We start from the raw sequence: 17,961 nt of genomic DNA, 5'->3' as shown, positions 1-17,961 counted from the left end.
GAGAGAGAAAGAGAGACAGAGAGAGATGTACCACTGCCCTGGACTGCCCAGTCATTCCCACCACTATGGTTCTCTTGCAATGCTAATCAATCATTGTACTGGTCAGCACTTCCAGGTGTTTCTGCTTCCTTGTAAACCTGAATCCATTGACAAATTTCACCACCAACCTTTAGTCAAAAAGACAAAAAAATTCTAAATACCTTTGGTACTGCAGCTTGGAAAACAAAGTCTGTCATGTCCAATTCTGTGCTGTTGGAGGCCTGTATCGTGATCACTGTGACACTGGGGTTAGTGTTGGACCTTTCGAAGGTGAATTCTATCTTTAAACCATTCTTACTGTATGCTGTGATGGAAGGGATACCTAAGAAAGTACAGAAAGATCAGCCTAAGAGTAGCCTGCCTGATTTCTTTAGTCTTTCTGCTACTGGCTCAATGCCTTTATGTGGCTCCAGTGGTGTTTGGAATCTTACCTGAAGCAATATCATTAAAGAGAGGCTGTGATGAAAGCCCATCTAAGAGGAAAGGAGGCTGTGACAGCTGTGGAACTGAGGCAGGAGCAGAAGGTGGAGCACCTAAAAGAAATATATTCCAATGAAAAGTAAAGCTTAACCAGGATCCACAGTTCCTACAGTTAGAAACTCTCTAATCTGATTTTTATATCTAAAAAAATTAACCAAGATTCTAATAAGAAAAAAAACAAACTAAATCTGTATATTTATGTATAGTCATATAGTTTATAATTCTAACAAGGAGATATGTCAACAGAATTCAGAAAACAGAGAGAGGAAGTATGGTATAGTAACTAGAGAAATGGCCCCAGAATTAGCCAAACCTATTATACCTACTGAGAGTAGGACCCTAACCAAGCTCTTTACCTTCAAAAATGTCACTATTTGGGGACTATACAGCAGCTGTCAACCTACATGGATAGGAGTTTCTTCACAAATAAAAAAGACCTAGTCAAAAAAATTTTTTTCAATATACTTTAAGGAAGTAGATATCAAAAATCTTTAAATTAATAGAAACACTTCCGTGTATTGGAAGCAAATTTCTCTTTCTCCAATATCACCTTTTTTTTTTTTAAGGTCATCTCTCAATGACCTAGAAGTCAAATGCCACTGCATAAATTCAGGTATAGACAAGCCCTCAGAGAAAGAAAGTTGAAGAACCAAGGAACCAATAAGACAGGAAAATGATTCCAAAGGCACTTCCCCCTGGGTGGCTCAGGAAAATTAAGAAACTATGATTGGCTCCTGAGATGTAACATGTGAGAGTTAGTGGGTGGAGAAAAGAGCTTATAAAGGGAGACCCAGGAGAATGTAGAGGTCTCTTGGTCTGTGGGTAGAGGAGCTGAGAGGACCCTTGTCAGAGTTTAGCTACAGGCCCATTATGGTAGCCAACAGATTAGAAAACTAAGTATCTCTACCTCTCTCCTACTTTTCCCTCTCTTTACTACTTATACTACATGATTTAAAAAAGTTGTTAAGCTACAAAAAGCCTCATAATTTTAAATATTACACACAGAAAAGTATAAAAAGCAGAGGACAACATATGAAAATAAAACTAAGGACTTAAAGAAAAACAACTATCTTCACACACACCCCCAAAAGTGCAAAAAGACATACAGTTAGATAAGCAAAGATCCATACAAAGGTCACAGATAAAAAGACTAGGTCCAAATCTAAACAAATTAAAAATAATGATGATAACCAGTGGCTAGCAGGATGAATTTTCAGGATTGCAAGTGCTTTCCATGTTATTATTATTGTTCCCATTTTATAGATGAGGAAACTGAGGCCCAGAAAGGTTAAGTGACTTGCCGTGGGTCACACAGCTAAGAAAATGTCTGAGACATACTGAGCTCTGGCCTCACAGACTCCAATTCCTATGTTCTGCACTATGGCATCGCCAGCTACCTTATAAAGAAAGACACCAAGTAACAAAGGTTCACTTTCTATAAAATGCAAATTCCTTAAAAAATGACTAGGAAGCGAATCTTAACCCTAATAACATGCTCTTTTGGCTTTAATTATTATTTTAGGAGTACGTGTGCTAAATGGCTTCAATTATTATTTTAGAAGTACGTGTACTAAAAAAGGGGGAAAAATTGAAGTCCAGCATGCAGCCAAACACACTAATCTTACATAAACCCCTCGGGTCTCAGATCCTTTCTACAGAAGTACCCAATAAACAAATCATATTAATCTACATTTCTAGAATGTGCTTAGAGAAGAAGATCAAGCAGAAATCTATTACATTAATTTTTTCCAAAAGATGAAGTTTATTCCTTATTTTTTCCCAACTCCATTATAACAAATTTCCAATGAGTTAAATCACTGAAGCATACCTCTAGTAACAATTATAACACTGGCAGGAAAACCAGAGGAACAAATGAGTCAACTTACAAAAATGGACAGGAAAATTTTTAAAGACAAAATCTTTTAAAGAACAAAAGGGGAACATTTGGCCCTTTTCTAAAATTATTAGACAATACAAGGGCATTAAAAAAGGTAAAAAAAAGGTGCTATCTTCAAAGCACAAAGTGGACCAGAACAAGGAACAAGTCACCAGTGGAAAGGAAAGCTTTCATGAATTAGGTAGATAAAGAAAAAGACTTCTCTAAAGACATTACAGAGGCTGGCCTCAGGAAGACCTGGGCTTTAGTTTCTCTTCATAGCAGCATCCAGGCTATGAAATCCCTCAGTTTTCCCAGATAACTTCTCTTAAGTCTCTAACATGTGGAGAAAGTACCAAGATCTGCCTTGGAAAAGATGTTCCTACCCCAAATAAAATCACATACCCAGTTGGAGAAAACCAACCATACAGAACTAGGGTGTTTTAAAGTCATGAACTTAACGTAAAAACAAAGGTGACACTAAATAACCTCATCAAGATTTTCAAATCGTAATTCTTCAAAATTTAGAACTGGACAGTCTCATGTAAGCATCATCTTCCAAGGACTGACTTGGAAAAGGACTAGCCTGTTAACACCTTAGATGTTCTCAATATCCCAAATATTGCTTCTTCATAAGTAGCTCTAGAACAGCCTTACCTGCCAGATTGAGGTCTCCCAGCAAGTCAAGAAGCTCTCCCCCAGCAGAAGCTGGCTTGCTTGTAGGTACAGTTGGAATAATGGGTGTTATATCATTTCCTCCCAACAAATCTAATAAATCATTAGCCTAAAAAAGGAAGTAATACCACAGTTCAAGTCAGTTAAACTAATCCATATCTATATAGCTAGAATCCTGAACATCACCATGTATCTTCCCTATATTCTTTGCTGTCCCATTGCCTACTAAAAACACCTATTTAGCACTTGTTTCCTTGCGCGCACGCACGCACGCCCGCGCGCACACACACACACACACACACACCCCAAGAGGTCATTAGTGCCTAATATCCTGCCTGACAATGTTACTATATAACATACTCCCACCATGTTTGATACTAGCTAAAGCTGAATGTAAGAGTTAAAGTTTGTCTAGCTACACACATATGGATTTCTGATCACAGGTGCAACTGAGACTATGGAAAATAAATTCAGATGGTCCGGTCTAAGACAAAACTCTTTGGGAATAGTAACACTAAAAGATTGAACCAACAACCAATTCAGAAACACTGAAATATATTCTAAGAATAATAAGATGGGCCTTTTTAGGAGCTATGACAATATTATCCCAAGACAACTTTCCCTATTACCTGGTTTGTTGGCTGGGGCCCAGAAGGTGGTGGTTTTGTCTCCAGTGGTGCTGGTTCTGTCTCTCCATTTGTTTGTACAATATCAGTGGGGCCATTTGTAGTCACCTTTTCCATGACAGGCATTCTTTCAAGCAGGGCTGACCTGAAAGAATCAGAAGTAGTTAAAGTATGGAACATTGTGGATTTTCAATCCAAAGTACCTAGGACAATTAATCTGAAGCAAAGCACAAATAAGGTGACACATCAATCCTTTACTAAACTCAAGTATTATCATAAAGTAGTTTAAGAATTTGAAAAAAAATCTAGTTTGTTTCAGCTAAACAAACTATCCATCTGAAACCTAGAATCTGTACTTTATTAGCAGACGAGTTAGGAATAGGAAACAGATACATAAGCATTAAGAGTTTTAAGACTCTATTGTATCTATAAATATCTATAGCTATATTAACATATATAAATACAACTTAATAAATGTATACAAAGGACCATAGATTTTTAACTGGAAGAAATCTTAGAGGCCATCCAAGGCCTACAGATAGAAAGGTTTAGTGACTTGTGGAAGGTCAAAAAGTCTGGCCAAATGATTTGGCCAGATTTGTTCAAAACACTTGAATTTGATCTCAGGTGAAATTGCTTATTATCTCAGGGGAGGGAGTAAAGGAGGGAGGGAGACAATTTGGATCTTATAATTTCAGAAAATGTATGTTTAAAATTATTACATGTGATTGAGAAAATTTTTTAGAATTACACACATGCATCAACTCACCTCATATGGTCATATTTTTTGAAAAGTGCATTGTACTCTACTGCCCTCTGCTGGAGTTCCACATCAATACTGCTTCCATAGATGGAAACCACTTTCTTAATTCGACTACAGAATAAAGGAACAAATGGGTTAATGAAATACACAGCAGAAATGCACTTTCAGATTGTCTCTATTATGAATGCGATACAAAATATAAACTGAGTTTTCTGTATAAATGGTAGATTAAAAAAATTAAATAAAATTTTTTCATATTATTTACAACTCAAACAATAGTAAAAGTCCCAAATTATTTAAAATGTCACTTTGTTCTCTTCATTTTCATAAGTTCAGTAACCACTTGACTCATCATTCACTATAATACCATATTCAGAAAAAGGCTGGTTATCTCCATCAGGAATAACTTTCTTTGGAAAAGATCCCAGTCTACACCTTGCTCAAAAGGACCACTTAGTGTTTTCAGCAAATGAAGTTTCAAAAAAACTAGGATTTATATAACTGAAATATATATTACACAAAAAAAGTTTACTTTCAAAACTATATCAGCCATCAGTATACTGGGTGCCTAAACTTAAATCACTAAAACAAAAATGGAAAAAAAAAAGTCTTATTTTTAGCACATATCCTAAATATAAAAAACAAAGAGAAAAAATACAAAAGATCCAATTTGGTCCAAAACACATCCAACAGAAACATGGTTTTTATCTAGCTATCAAAGAAGGAAATCTTTATCAAGGCATTTCAAATAGATGAAGTCAGAAATTTTACTTAAAAGTAAGGTTCCTTCCCTTTCACTAAATCTGTATTTGGTGTTGGCTCAAAAAAAGTACAAGTACATCAATCAGAAACATTCTACTAGCCTACTGATCTTCTCTTCCCTAAACACTCACTTAACAGTACAGCTGAATCTTGTTGAGAGCTTCATGATGGCAGTGAGGGCATAACCCCGGGTAACAGATGTAGACATGTTAGAGATGAGAACACTTTCCAAGATATCCAGCACTTCATCCTCTGTAACCTGGACAAAACGTAGACAGGTTAAAAATGCCTAAAATCAAGATCAGGTCAATTATGAAAAGTGCCTCACAAAGCCAACGCTTCTGTAATAATTTTCTGCTGTTGATGAAACCAAACAAATTCCAAAGGAAGCGATCTACTAATTTGGGGGGGTTGAGGGGCTATCAATGGTGGAGGGAACCTCTAGAAGGAGATTACAGGAGGACACAATCCCCAACATCTCCCTTGGAGCAGACCATAATAATTAGTCAAAAGGCAAACTATCTGAATGCAGAACTGGAGGGCTTTTGTTCAGGCACAGCTCCCCTAGAGACAAATACTCAACATCTAAAAAGGTAGCAAGTCTGTGCCAGTCTGAAAACAGGGATTCTTAACTTCAATTTTTTTTTTAAACCCTTACCTTCTGTCTTGGAGTCAATACTGTATATTGGCTCCAAGGCAGAAGAGTGGTAAGGGCTAGGCAATGGGGGTCAAGTGACTTGCCCAGGGTCACACAGCTAGAAAGTGGCTGAGGCCGGATTTGAACCTAGGACCTCCCGTCTCTAGGCCTTCTCAATCCACTGAGCTACCCAGCTGCCCCCTCTTAACTTCAATTCTTAAAAAATTCCATATCTAATAATATATAGCAGCACCACAAAGGATCCATAATAAATACTAGTCTCTTCTCTCAAGCCTCTAAATGATAAAGTTGATGCCTTCACTTAACTTCTTCCCAAACCAGCACCAAGGGCATCATGTCTCTCTTCTCCACCTCATATTATCAAAGACTTTTTATCCCTTTTGTAGGATCAACAGTACCTGAATGGGTTCCTCCTCTTCACATTGACCAGATACTAGCAGGTCTCCATATTCACCTATACACCAGGCAGCTACTTGCACCAAGGGTTGCTGACAAAAGGAAGTTGAATTTATCAGTGTATTTGATTCCTTAAAATAAGATTTAATGTAAAAGCACTAGTTTGTTAATGAAACGTATTGGTATATAATGAAAAACAAAAGGTGAAAGGCAACTCTAATAGAGGGTACATTAAAATGATTCCTCAGGAATAAACAGAATAACTTAAATTTTTTTTTAAAATGGTTTTCCCTTGGTAGTAAAATCCAATTAACTAAGAAAGGCAAATGAGACACTTACTTGGGAATAATCACCAAGAATGGCTTTGTAGAGGCGTTGAACAGTGTAGGCATGCATCTCTACACTATTAGTTATCAGCTGAATCAAGTTTGGGACAGCATCATCACGGACATAACTCCCTGCCTAAAAGAAAACCCAGGTATTTTACCCTAGACAAATACATTAAGCATATGATGAAGGCCCTTTTGAGTTATCTATCTCATACAGGAGAAAAGCCTAATTCAGACCAACACTCTGTATATAAACGTTATAGTCATTTTGTCCCACTACTTTCAAAGTCTTATTTCAAATCTAAGTCTCTCATTTCTTATCAAAAAGAAAAAAAGTATGACCTCCTCTTTTAGAAAGAATTAAAAAAGAAGAAATTAAGATTTTAAAATAAATCTTTTCTAAAAACATGGGAGAGAATTTCAAAAATGGGAAAAAATTCTTTTGTGGGCTAAATTACAGTACTACAATTAACATTTGCTACAATGAACATTACCAAAAAATTATACAAGAGTGAGAAAAGCATAAGAATTATAATGTTATAAAATTATTAACATTTTGACTAATCAGGACTCTTAAATAATTTAATATTTATTGGGGACCTTAGGTGGACTGAGACTAATGTACTGATATCTAATCATATTTCTATAGGTACTTCAGAAGTCACAGACTTATACTTAATAGTATCCACATATCTATTCAGTCAGCTTTTTGACCAATGGCATGCACTTGCTAGAATCAAAAGAATCATGTATCATAGAAAAGCTTATAGCTAGCTAATTAGTTGATTCAACAACCAAATCCAAGTCCTTAGTCATGTTGAGGTCATAGCTTTACCAAATTAACTAGACAGAACATAAAGAGTTCTGGATAGATTATCCAAATTTAGGCATATTTTGAAATAAGAGATAGCTCAGAATAACCAAAAGAAAGTAAGAAAAAAGGCTAGGTTGCAGTGGTGAAAAAGGAAAGGAAAAAGGTTAAGAACAGAATTTGAGATGAAGCCTAGAGTAGGTGATTATTCAGAGCCCCTTAAATGAAGAAAAGTGTCCTGAAAATACTAAGGATTACTATAAATAAAGGATAGGAAAAAGTTAGGAAGTATGAGGCATGTATATTTAAAAAACAACAACAACAACAAAAATGAAGCAAGTGACCATTACATTAAAGTTATGTCACATACCTAATGGGTTACTTCAAATAAACAACTCTAGTATTTTCTTCTTTGGGGGCATTAGAAATATCAGGATTTTTGCCTCGTTATTGCTAAGGATATTTTTTTATTACTTGTTTTACTAGAAACCATAGTTTTTATTGAAACTGAGACTGGATGAACCTAATTGCCATAATGCACTGTTTTTCTCCATAGATAAGCTACTTAGTGGAGACTGAGAAACGACAGTACCTCCCTATTCAACATCCCATTCCCCACACCCTCAAGCAAGAAGAACCTTTAAAAAAATCTTCCTTTTAGGTTCAAAGCAAATGCAATCATATAGCAGGCATAGACTGAATCTTTCTTCTTAAAAATGAACAAGATAAACATCCAGAATCTCTGCAAAATGCCACAAAACAAAATTCGTACTAAAAAGATTAATTATAACCAAATCAAATTTACCTAAATTTTTAGAGATGTTACTTACCGTTGTTAGAACACGCATAATTGTGTCTATGTGCCATCGTTTGGAAGGTGCATATCTAAGAAAACAATGATATATAAAGTGAATAACTAAGTCATAATAAATTTCCAGTCTTCTTGGGATCCCCCTGTTGGAAATATTTCCTGAATCATTTCATTTCTAAGCCTGGCAGCTAGTCTTACCTCAAAAGATGAAAAAAGAGGAAGAGGTTTATCTGAATTTGTCCAGCTCACATAATATTGCAGTGTGAGCCAGTCACTCAAAAATGGAACTCCCCTCTCTTCAACTTCCCAAGAAAAAACTCTGGTATCTGGCCATGAGTTAAAAAAAAAAAAAACAAGTCCACAGGAAAGAAGGGATTATACCTATACCTAGGAGTTAAGAGTAGAAACTCATTCAATAGAGAATGGAAAGGAAAGAATAATAATACTCTGCAAATCCTGAATACTAGTCCCTGAATTTTGAAGGCAAGAAACTTAAGCCTGTTAACCTTTCTTTTCTTTACCAACCAAAAAATAAAATTCAAGATGAGTTTATAGCACAGGTTTTCCCAAAAAAATATTTTTAAAATGCAAAATTCTACAATTCAACTAGTGGCTATTAAGCACCTACTATGTAATAACCCTATTGAATTCAGAGACAAGAATCTAACAGTTGCTGTCCATAAGCAGATTACTTTCTATTGTTGGGGTGGAAGGTAATCATACACACACATAATACACATACAAAAATAGTACGCATACAAAATAATTTGGTGGAGTAAGGTATAAACTAAGAAGTAGGAAGGGAAAAGTAACCTCTCCTGTAAGAAGTGGCACTTGAACAGAACCATGAAAGGAACTTAGGAATCCAAGAAGAGGAAGTGAGGAGGGAGAACATTTTAGGGATAGGGGTCAGCCTGTTCAAATGCAGAGAAATGGATGATAAAATGTCAACTACAGACAACAAACAGCAAGTAAGCCACTTTGCTCAGAACATGGAATAAGAAAGAAGGAATAATATGTCAATCTGGAAAGTAAGGAACAAAATAATCTCCGAAAAGCATAAAACTGAATAAAAGAATAAATATGAAAGTCATTAAAGGGGCAGATTATTGTATCTGTTTTACCTAAGTCAGCATTATAAAAACTGAACCTACTTTTCTGCAGCAAGGAAGATTCCAGATGCACAGTCTGCCTTAAATTCTGGCTCACAAGAATCCAAAAAATATAGCAATTCCTTCATCATACCACGGATATTATTTCCATTTACCAGAGCAAAGCTTAATTCCATTGCACGCCTTAGAGGAAAAAAAATGGGTTAACAAATGCTGAGATATCATGGTTTTTATTTCATTTTTTATTGATTGTAAATCCCAAATTTAGATAAGTGGATTCATTCTTATGAATTATTTGTCATAAAAACACATGACCGGAAATGCAAAATAAATTTGATTTCTTCCTTTTTTTAGAAATTAAGACAACAGGATTCACTTCAAACAGTCCTTAATAGGCATGTACTTCCACATCTGTGTCCAGTGTCCCACAAGGGAAAGATCTCCCTAGTCTGTTCTGTAGTCAGTAACAAATAGGCTCTCTATTCTGAAAAGAACTTCTTAAAGAAAGTAGATATACTTATTAGTTACTACATTTGAACTTTAAATATACACGAAGAAATACATGGAAAAATCTATTTCCAAGCCAAATTGTAGCTGATCAGCATGAGTCTCCTTCACACAATGAAGGCTCTTCAAAAAATTCGGTTTTTGTCCCAAAATTATTTCTAAGTGCAGATAATCAGCATATTTACCAAGAAAAATTAGTGGAGTCACTGCAGATTACAGCAGAATTCAATCCTTTTTCAAAAAGTACTTAAGTTGACATGACAGTGATTTGCTTTGAGTCAGTACTTTCAACATGAATTCCACTTGGCCCCCTTCTCAGAAACACAGCTGTTTCCAGGACATGTGTGCCTGATCTACCATAATAAATGTGTGCTGTCAGCAACTTGAGTCTCAGCATTGTGACAAATCACTCAGCCGATGGATCACTCAAAGTTTTCATCCTCCAACACACAAAGCATAACAGAATCCAATGAATCTTAAGCCATAACTAGCATCATCTCTAGTTATTTTTATATTTTATAGCCCTGTGCCCTAAGTGAGGGAGGAAGGGAATAAGCATTTCTATAGCACCTGTGTGTACTAAGCATTTTATAAATATTATCTCATTTGATCCTCACAACAATTCTGTGAGATAAGAGCTATTATTCTCATTTTACAAATGAGGAAACAGGCAAACAGGGGAAGTGACTTGCTCAAGGTCACATTCAGGCATCTAAGTCTGAATCTGAGCCCAGGTCTTCCTGACTCCAGAACCAGCACTCTTTCCACCGTACCATAATCTACTTTTCACCAACTCTTGCCACTTGGCCAAATCTGAACAAGAATATTCACGTTCTTGTTTACTATTATTATATTATATATATAATATTATTATAATATTAATATTTTACTAAACTAATATCTCCCTGTCGTTCCTACCCTCTCTATTCCTAGTCTGTCCTTTAAAAAAGGATCAATCTGATGCTCTGACCTTTATGTAGAGTAATGGGTAGAGTTCCAGATTTGAGAAGCAGAAAACCCTAGGTTGAAATTTCATCTCCAACACTCAGTTGTTATACGAGTTGGATAATTTAGCCATTTTGCCTATGCCTCAGTTTTCTTAGTTATAAAATGGGGATAATCAAACATCTAGAATCAACTGAAAATTGCTGCAAGACTTAAAGCAACATGTGAAAGGAAGTCCTCATTACTAATGAAGATTTCATAAGAGAAATCAGAAGTCATCAATGCAAAAAGCTATCTGAATAGCATTGATAATTTCTTCCTAAGGAGGAAATATCATACTATGCATCACTACCCACTCTTTCCCAAACCCCACTATATAATAGTAATCACTGTATATCTGTATAATTTAGACCAGAAACAAATGGAAAAAAAAAAGATTCTCCATTCATTACCGTTTAATTGAGACATCAAGATCCTTCAGGCAGTCCACAATGGTGCTTCGATGCCTCTGTACTGCATTATGATCTGTCTGCACAGTCTTCAACAAAGATGTCAGAGCTACGTATCTAAGAAGAATGAACAAAACAAATCTGACAAACTGCTTTGAAATCCAAGTGTTGGGACTGATTTTCCTCTGTTCACATCATGGCACTGGATCTGTCTGAAGGTGCTATCAAGCTAAGTGAAAGTTTACAGAAAAGGAAAGTTTACAGAATTAGGGAAGAATGGTTGCCAAAAATTAATACCAGAGATATTTTACTGTATTATGCAATAAAAGCAGCTAGTAGAAGCCTGATTATGACTCAGTTACCTTGGGTTTACAGTTATGATTCAGGTCTTTAAAATCTCTCAAATTCTACCACACTGCAAAACATAGTTCATGTGAAAAAGATTCTAGCTAGCCTTTTTACAAGGCCTTAACACCACAGAGTAAGAGTCAAATGAAACTTCAGTATAAGAACATTAACTAAGCCAAAATATATACGGAAAAGTAATAAAAAACAAAAGCAATAGATTCACCAACTTTTAAAATAATCATTCAAAAAGATCACTTCTTAAAAGCTGTTTCCTGAAGGTTATTTCCTATTGTAATCTATACTGCAGATGGGTGGTAAAACCTAAATGTTCTTGATATCCTCTTAAAGGAAGAACAAAATTATCAAAACAAAATTATAAAGGATGAGCCTAGTACCTGAGAAATTTGACTTACCTAATATTTTTGTCATTGTTCAATAAGAAACGACCCAGGATATTTATGGCTAATACCTGAAAAGAAAAAGTTAGGTACAGATTAAAGATCTTGGAAAATTAAGTATTTCACAATATTGCTTTGAAACCCTTAGAAATCCTACTACTTCTGAACCACTAGAATTAAAAGTCTAAAGGAAAAATAACAAAATCAATGGTATTTAAATTTCATTTCATACATGTACATATATGAAGAATTGGATCCTCTAAAAATGGCAAAGTCCTCCAGGTACTTATGTTTACTTATGACCCTGTTTCATTGAGTCCCACAACACTAAAAACCCTGACCACAGCAGTCTATCTACCCACAAAAGAAAAAGAAAAATAGGTTAAGAATAACTATCAATGAGACCAACATGCAGTTTGTACACAAAACCTACAAAGTTGGTTCATTTATACCCATAAACAATATTATAACAACATTATCCACAGGCAATAATATATTAAGTCCAAAATTAAAAATCAGAGAAGCTGGATTGTATCTGAGAAATTGCGTAGTGCTTTATATAACCCCAAGTTTCAACTTGAAACAAAGAACCATCTTTTTATCAATAATATTCTTCCAGTGGTGCTGTAAATCATGGAATACTATAGTGTCTGAAGAACTGATGGTAAAGGTCACCCAAAAGCAATGGATAGGTGCAGGATGGGTGCAAATAACCTGCAATGTACAATTATCAAAGAACTACAACAGATGAGATGGGACATAAGTAATACTAGAGAAATATGACTGGAAAGTAGAGCAAGGTATAACCAATGAACAGTCCAGGTGCTCCATTATGGCATCTAGATCTAGATGAAGTGACCTCTGTGGAGTACCTACAGAAGGACACAGACAAGAGTTGGATAGGAGGTTTTCTACGATAAGGAAGTAGGAAAGAGGCGTCTTGAGCTTGCCTCCAAAGCAAAATTGGGCTAGAGCATCCCAGATAAAAGTGAAAGGTTCGCCAAACCAACCAAGGGCAGTTATGGCCAAGCTAGAACTTACCAGCGAGTCCAGATCAGAAACTAAGCTAAAGAAGAAATTTTGCAAAAAAATACATCGAGTAACCAATAGAAGCTTCCAAGAAACTAGAGAGTAGCAATATTGGGGAGGCAAGAGTTTTCTTCTGATTGGAAGGTCTTGCAGGAAATGCTGAAACAAAAACACCATAGAAACGTTCCTCCCTGTTTCCAGGAAACATGCCAAAGACCACTACTAGAATGGCAAATGGGTTTTTAAAAAGGAGGAACATGATAATGCGGAACTACCAAAGCGGTGTAAGGCAAAATATGTTAATCTCCTCCATGACCACTATTCCTTTAGGATCTTTGAAGGACACAAAGTTGCCCACCACCCCCTCCCAGTACGAAGTGCAATAAAACCAAGGACAAAAGCAGTGGAATGGAAATCAAGAAAAGTAAAATAGTATCCTTCACCAGAAAATAGGGGACATAAGGCAAGAGAAGAAACCAGAGGACTTAGTTCTTCCTCCATGAACAGAATTAGATAGCTGGGTTGATGATCCAAAGATTCCAAAGACATTAAAGCTACCATGGGTACAGAAGGTGACTTTGTCTACAAATTTGGACACTCAAGTAAAACTAAGAGAACTAGGGATCAAGTGAGGCAATTGAACAAGAGAGATTGATTGAAAATTCCAGGAGGCAGCTGGGTAGCTCAGTGTGTTGAGAGCTAGGCCTAGAGACGGGAGGTCCTAGGTTCAAATCCGACCTCAGACACTTCCCAGTTGTGTGACCCTGGGCAAGTCACTTAACCCCCATTGCCTAGCCCTTACCACTCTTCTGCCTTGGAGCCAATACACAGTATTGACTCCAAGATGGAAGGTAAGGGTTTTTAAAAAAAAAAGAAAAGAAAAGAAAATTCCATCAATGAAAAATATTTATCTCCACGCTCTTTTTGGTGGCCAAAAATTGGAAAATGAGGGGGTGTCCATCAACTGGGGATGGCTGCACAAATTGTGGTGTCTGATGGTGATGGAATACTATTGTGCTGAAAGGAATAATGAACTGGAGGAATTCCATGTGAACTGGAAAGACCTCCAGGAACTGATGCTGAGTGAAAGGAGCACAACCAGAAGAACTTGGTATACAAAGACTGATACACGGTGGTACAATCAAATGTAATGGACTTCTCTACTAGAAGCAATGTAGTGATCCAGGACAATCCTGAGGAACTTATGAGAAAGAATACTATCCACATCCAGAGAAAGAACTGTGGGAACAGAAATGCAGAAGAAAAATATAGGATGGATCACATGACTTGATGGTGATATAACTGGAGTTTTGATGTTAAAAGATCATTCATGAGTAACATGGAAATAGGAATATAGGAAATACATGTATAACCCAGTGGAATTGTTTGTCACCTCCCAGAGGAGGGAAGGAAGAGGTTTGGGGAAAATCGTGAATAATGTAACCATGAAAAAATATTTTAAATAAATAAATTATAAAAATAAAAAAAATTTTTAAAAAAGAGTTGGATAGGAGAGGGCACAAAATGAAAAGAGTACCCATACTGATGAGATCACAAATCCATAAGAGTGTGTGTGTGTTTAATAAATAATAATTGAAAATGCTGGAATACTCTAAAATTGAAGTATCACAGCTAAATATCTTTTTTTAAAGCTAGTAGGACTCAAATTCACATTTCAGTCATCACATAGCTAGTTATTCTTAGAATATTAGAGCATTATATGCCCAAGTCTAACTTTGACCAATACTTTCAATACCATATTAAATTCAGTTGTAAGTCTTCAATGGGGGAAATGACACGTCAGGTATCAGTAATGTAGACCCTCTATAATGGAAAGACCCATACCTTAAGTCAATTTTCCAGCATTACTTTGGTCATTAACAGCTCCAAAGACACTAATGACTACGTAGTTCATTCTAAACTAGAAGCCTTGCTGAAAACAAGATAAAAAAAACATACTCTTAGTCCACTCTCTGACTTGATGTCCATAATAGTCAAAACCGTTTCATAGAGAATAGCGTTTCCTACATTTTTACTAGTCTCCGTATTGGTGGCAACCTGAAAAAGACAAAAAGAACAATACATAATTGAAAAAATTATGCCCAGCAGCATATCTAAAGACATTAAGTTTGAGAGTGCCCAAAGCATACTAAGTATTCAGCTACAATCTCAAGTGGACAATAGAAGTGAAGTTTTTCTATTCATCTACTCACCTGTGCCAATATATCATTCATTGCTTCACTTGAGTCATCATCATTTCGTCCTAGAATTCTTAGTAACCTCAGGATTCGCACCTAGAGTAAGTACAAAAAATGCCAACATATTATGGTTCAATAAAGTGTTTCTTCTACAACCTCACCAGTTTAAATTTTACTGAGAACATGTAACAAATGCAGATAGAAAATATCACATATTTCAGAGAGATTAAAAAGAATGTTTACAAATGGCATATGTACTTCTTCTCACAATGAAAAACCTCGCCTATTTCTCTATCTCTGTTTAGAATAAAGATATTCCACAGCTCATAACTGCTACCTGAATAATGAATGGCCTAGCAACAGTCTATGGTAAAAAACTACCATTATGACTACTGAATCATCTCTTCTTTTCATTCTAATAAAAGGAACACTACATTCTAGTTATTTCACTTAGAAATGCTATTTTAGTGTGCATTTCCCAATTTAAGAAATACCTCAATATATGAACCTATTAATAGTCAATTTGTCACTCTTTAGAAACAGCACAAATAAGGAATGATGAACTGCTTGATTTATATAAAAACTAGAAAGACCTCTATGAACTGATGCAGAGTGAAATAAGCAAAACCAGGAGAACATTATACACAGAAACTAAAAAACTGTGGGACGATCAAATAGCAATGCAATGATCCAGGACAACTCTGAGGGACTTATGAGAAAGAATGCTATCCACAACTAGTTAAGGAAATAGAAATCCAGAAGAAAACATATGATTTATCACTTGTTTATATGGGTATATGACTTGGAGTTTTGGTTTTAAAAGCTCATTCTATTACAAAAATGAATAATATGGAAATAAGTTTTGAGTGATAATATACATGTATAACCCAGTGGAATTGCTTGTCAACTCCAAGAAGGGGGAGGAAAGGGAGACAGTAAGAATCATGTAACCATGGAAAAATTTAAAAATTTTTTTTAAATGTTCAAAACAGCACAAGATAAAAGCTTGCATTTATATATCTGGTTTTTTTTTTTATTTAAAGTATACTGGGTGCTATTCAGAACAACTCTGTGAGAAAGATATCATCATTTAAAAGAAAAACAAACTAAAACTCAAAGCAGTTATGTTCAATCTTCCAAAAAAAAAAGAAAAGAGAAAGAGATAAAAGAGCATGACAAGTATTTTTTTATCCTTACCTGTAGGAAGGGGTCGCTGATCCCAGACACATCATGCTCTGGTGAATATCCAGACATGATAAGGTTCTTTAGAATACGTACTAACTGTGGTACAAGCTGAAAAAAATAAAGACATTAAAAAATGATCACCATATCAAAAAAGGGTTTTTGAGAAGTAGATCCACTGCCTTAGGAAAGGATGCATGAGAGAGTCTAAGCATGTTTTTCTCCCAAGTCTGCAAATTGAAATGATAAAAATCAATGATAAATAATATTGAGTGAGAAGTAAATAGATCTGAAATTTTAAAATGAACAAGTATTTGCTTGCTTTTAAGAAATGTATTTCATTTAAATAAGACCCATCTACTTTCTTAATCTTGTGCATTAACAATTTAAGACTTGGTGCTACTACAAATACTATAATCAGAGAGTACTGAGCCACAAGTAAAGAAACTTATCCCAGCATGTTTAAATGCCTACCACTGGAGATACTTCTAATACATATATTAGATTATTATGCTAGACAATTATTTCAAATAAAAATTAAGATAACAGGTATGACATTTATCCACACCTATATTACTAACAAAATCTTTTAATAGTTAAAAATCCTTCAACAGAAGGCAATGTATGTTTCCAACAAAAAGGAATTTTTAAAACTACAACTAACCCAGCCAAGTTCTTCTTCCAGAAAGAAGTATTATCTACATTATCCTTTAAAATCTAATAATACACCTCCAAGATGTATAGAACCATCAATAAGTTAAATAACTCTATATCTATTATATTAATTATAAAACACCTGATATACTTTTCTGTGCTATTACTTTAACTGTCATGTCGTCACATATATAACATATCTCCAATGAGACTATAAGCTCTTTGCAGTAAGCAGTCCTGCCTAGTATACTAATAGCAGACATTTTTATAGCTCTTGTATTCTACATAAAAATCAGATAAACATGATCTAATTCTTATTCTATATTATTTGCCATATTAAAGGCAGGTTTATTCTTATACTTTAATATTTTTAAAACAAATAAGTTGTAGCTTTTCCAGAATTTATTAATATAAGCATGTTATTTTGATTATTTTTAACATTAATATGGTCTGATATATTAGCAATTTTCTTAATACTGAATGAATTCTGAATTGATATAAAAACAACCCAGTTTCATATAGTATACAATCATTTCAGTTTGTTGCTGAAATCTCTTTGCTAATATCTGAATCAATATTTTTACATAGATATCCATTAGGGATATTAGCTTATGGTTTTCTTTCTCTGATTTGTCTCTTTTTAATTTAGGTAGAAAGGCATAACAGAAGAAATCTGCTAGGATCCCTTATTTTCCTATGTTTGAAAATCTTTATATTAATGAAACTAATTCTTTGAATGTTTAACAGAATTTATTACTTGTAAATCCTGGTGGTCTTGGGCTTTGGGGAAAATTCATTTACTGCTTATTTAATTTCCTTTTTTGATATCAGATTATTTAAATTTTCTATCATACTATCAATCTTTACATTCTAGATTTTTGTAAACATTCATATATAGCACATCAAGTTTTAT

General features: G+C 35.0%; 1 protein-coding gene and 1 non-coding gene across 4 annotated transcripts in view; both read right to left on the bottom strand.

Moving 5' to 3' along the window:
- AP1G1 (adaptor related protein complex 1 subunit gamma 1) overlaps window positions 1-17,961 on the bottom strand; it is a 73,520-nt gene that overhangs the window by 8,288 nt on the left and 47,271 nt on the right. For all 3 annotated transcript variants that reach the window (XM_056824392.1, XM_001367293.4, XM_056824386.1), the window contains exons 7-21: window positions 16,410-16,505; window positions 15,228-15,308; window positions 14,974-15,072; window positions 12,001-12,056; window positions 11,243-11,356; window positions 9,381-9,521; window positions 8,246-8,300; window positions 6,615-6,737; window positions 6,278-6,367; window positions 5,353-5,480; window positions 4,466-4,570; window positions 3,700-3,841; window positions 3,053-3,179; window positions 471-572; window positions 201-361 (exon numbers count right to left, since the gene is read on the bottom strand). In XM_056824392.1, the coding sequence (XP_056680370.1) occupies window positions 201-361; window positions 471-572; window positions 3,053-3,179; window positions 3,700-3,841; window positions 4,466-4,570; window positions 5,353-5,480; window positions 6,278-6,367; window positions 6,615-6,737; window positions 8,246-8,300; window positions 9,381-9,521; window positions 11,243-11,356; window positions 12,001-12,056; window positions 14,974-15,072; window positions 15,228-15,308; window positions 16,410-16,505 (1,620 nt within the window). The remainder of the gene's footprint in view (window positions 1-200; window positions 362-470; window positions 573-3,052; window positions 3,180-3,699; window positions 3,842-4,465; window positions 4,571-5,352; window positions 5,481-6,277; window positions 6,368-6,614; window positions 6,738-8,245; window positions 8,301-9,380; window positions 9,522-11,242; window positions 11,357-12,000; window positions 12,057-14,973; window positions 15,073-15,227; window positions 15,309-16,409; window positions 16,506-17,961) is intronic.
- On the bottom strand, window positions 10,212-10,297 carry LOC130456750 (small nucleolar RNA SNORD71). Its single transcript, XR_008915794.1, has one exon. It is a non-coding gene; the product is annotated as a small nucleolar RNA SNORD71 (small nucleolar RNA).

This window comes from Monodelphis domestica, chromosome 1 (genome assembly GCF_027887165.1).
Source record: "Monodelphis domestica isolate mMonDom1 chromosome 1, mMonDom1.pri, whole genome shotgun sequence".
Classification (NCBI taxonomy): domain Eukaryota; kingdom Metazoa; phylum Chordata; class Mammalia; order Didelphimorphia; family Didelphidae; genus Monodelphis; species Monodelphis domestica.
The sequence above is the reverse complement of the archived record's forward strand: the minus strand, read 5'-3'. Positions and strand labels throughout refer to the sequence as shown.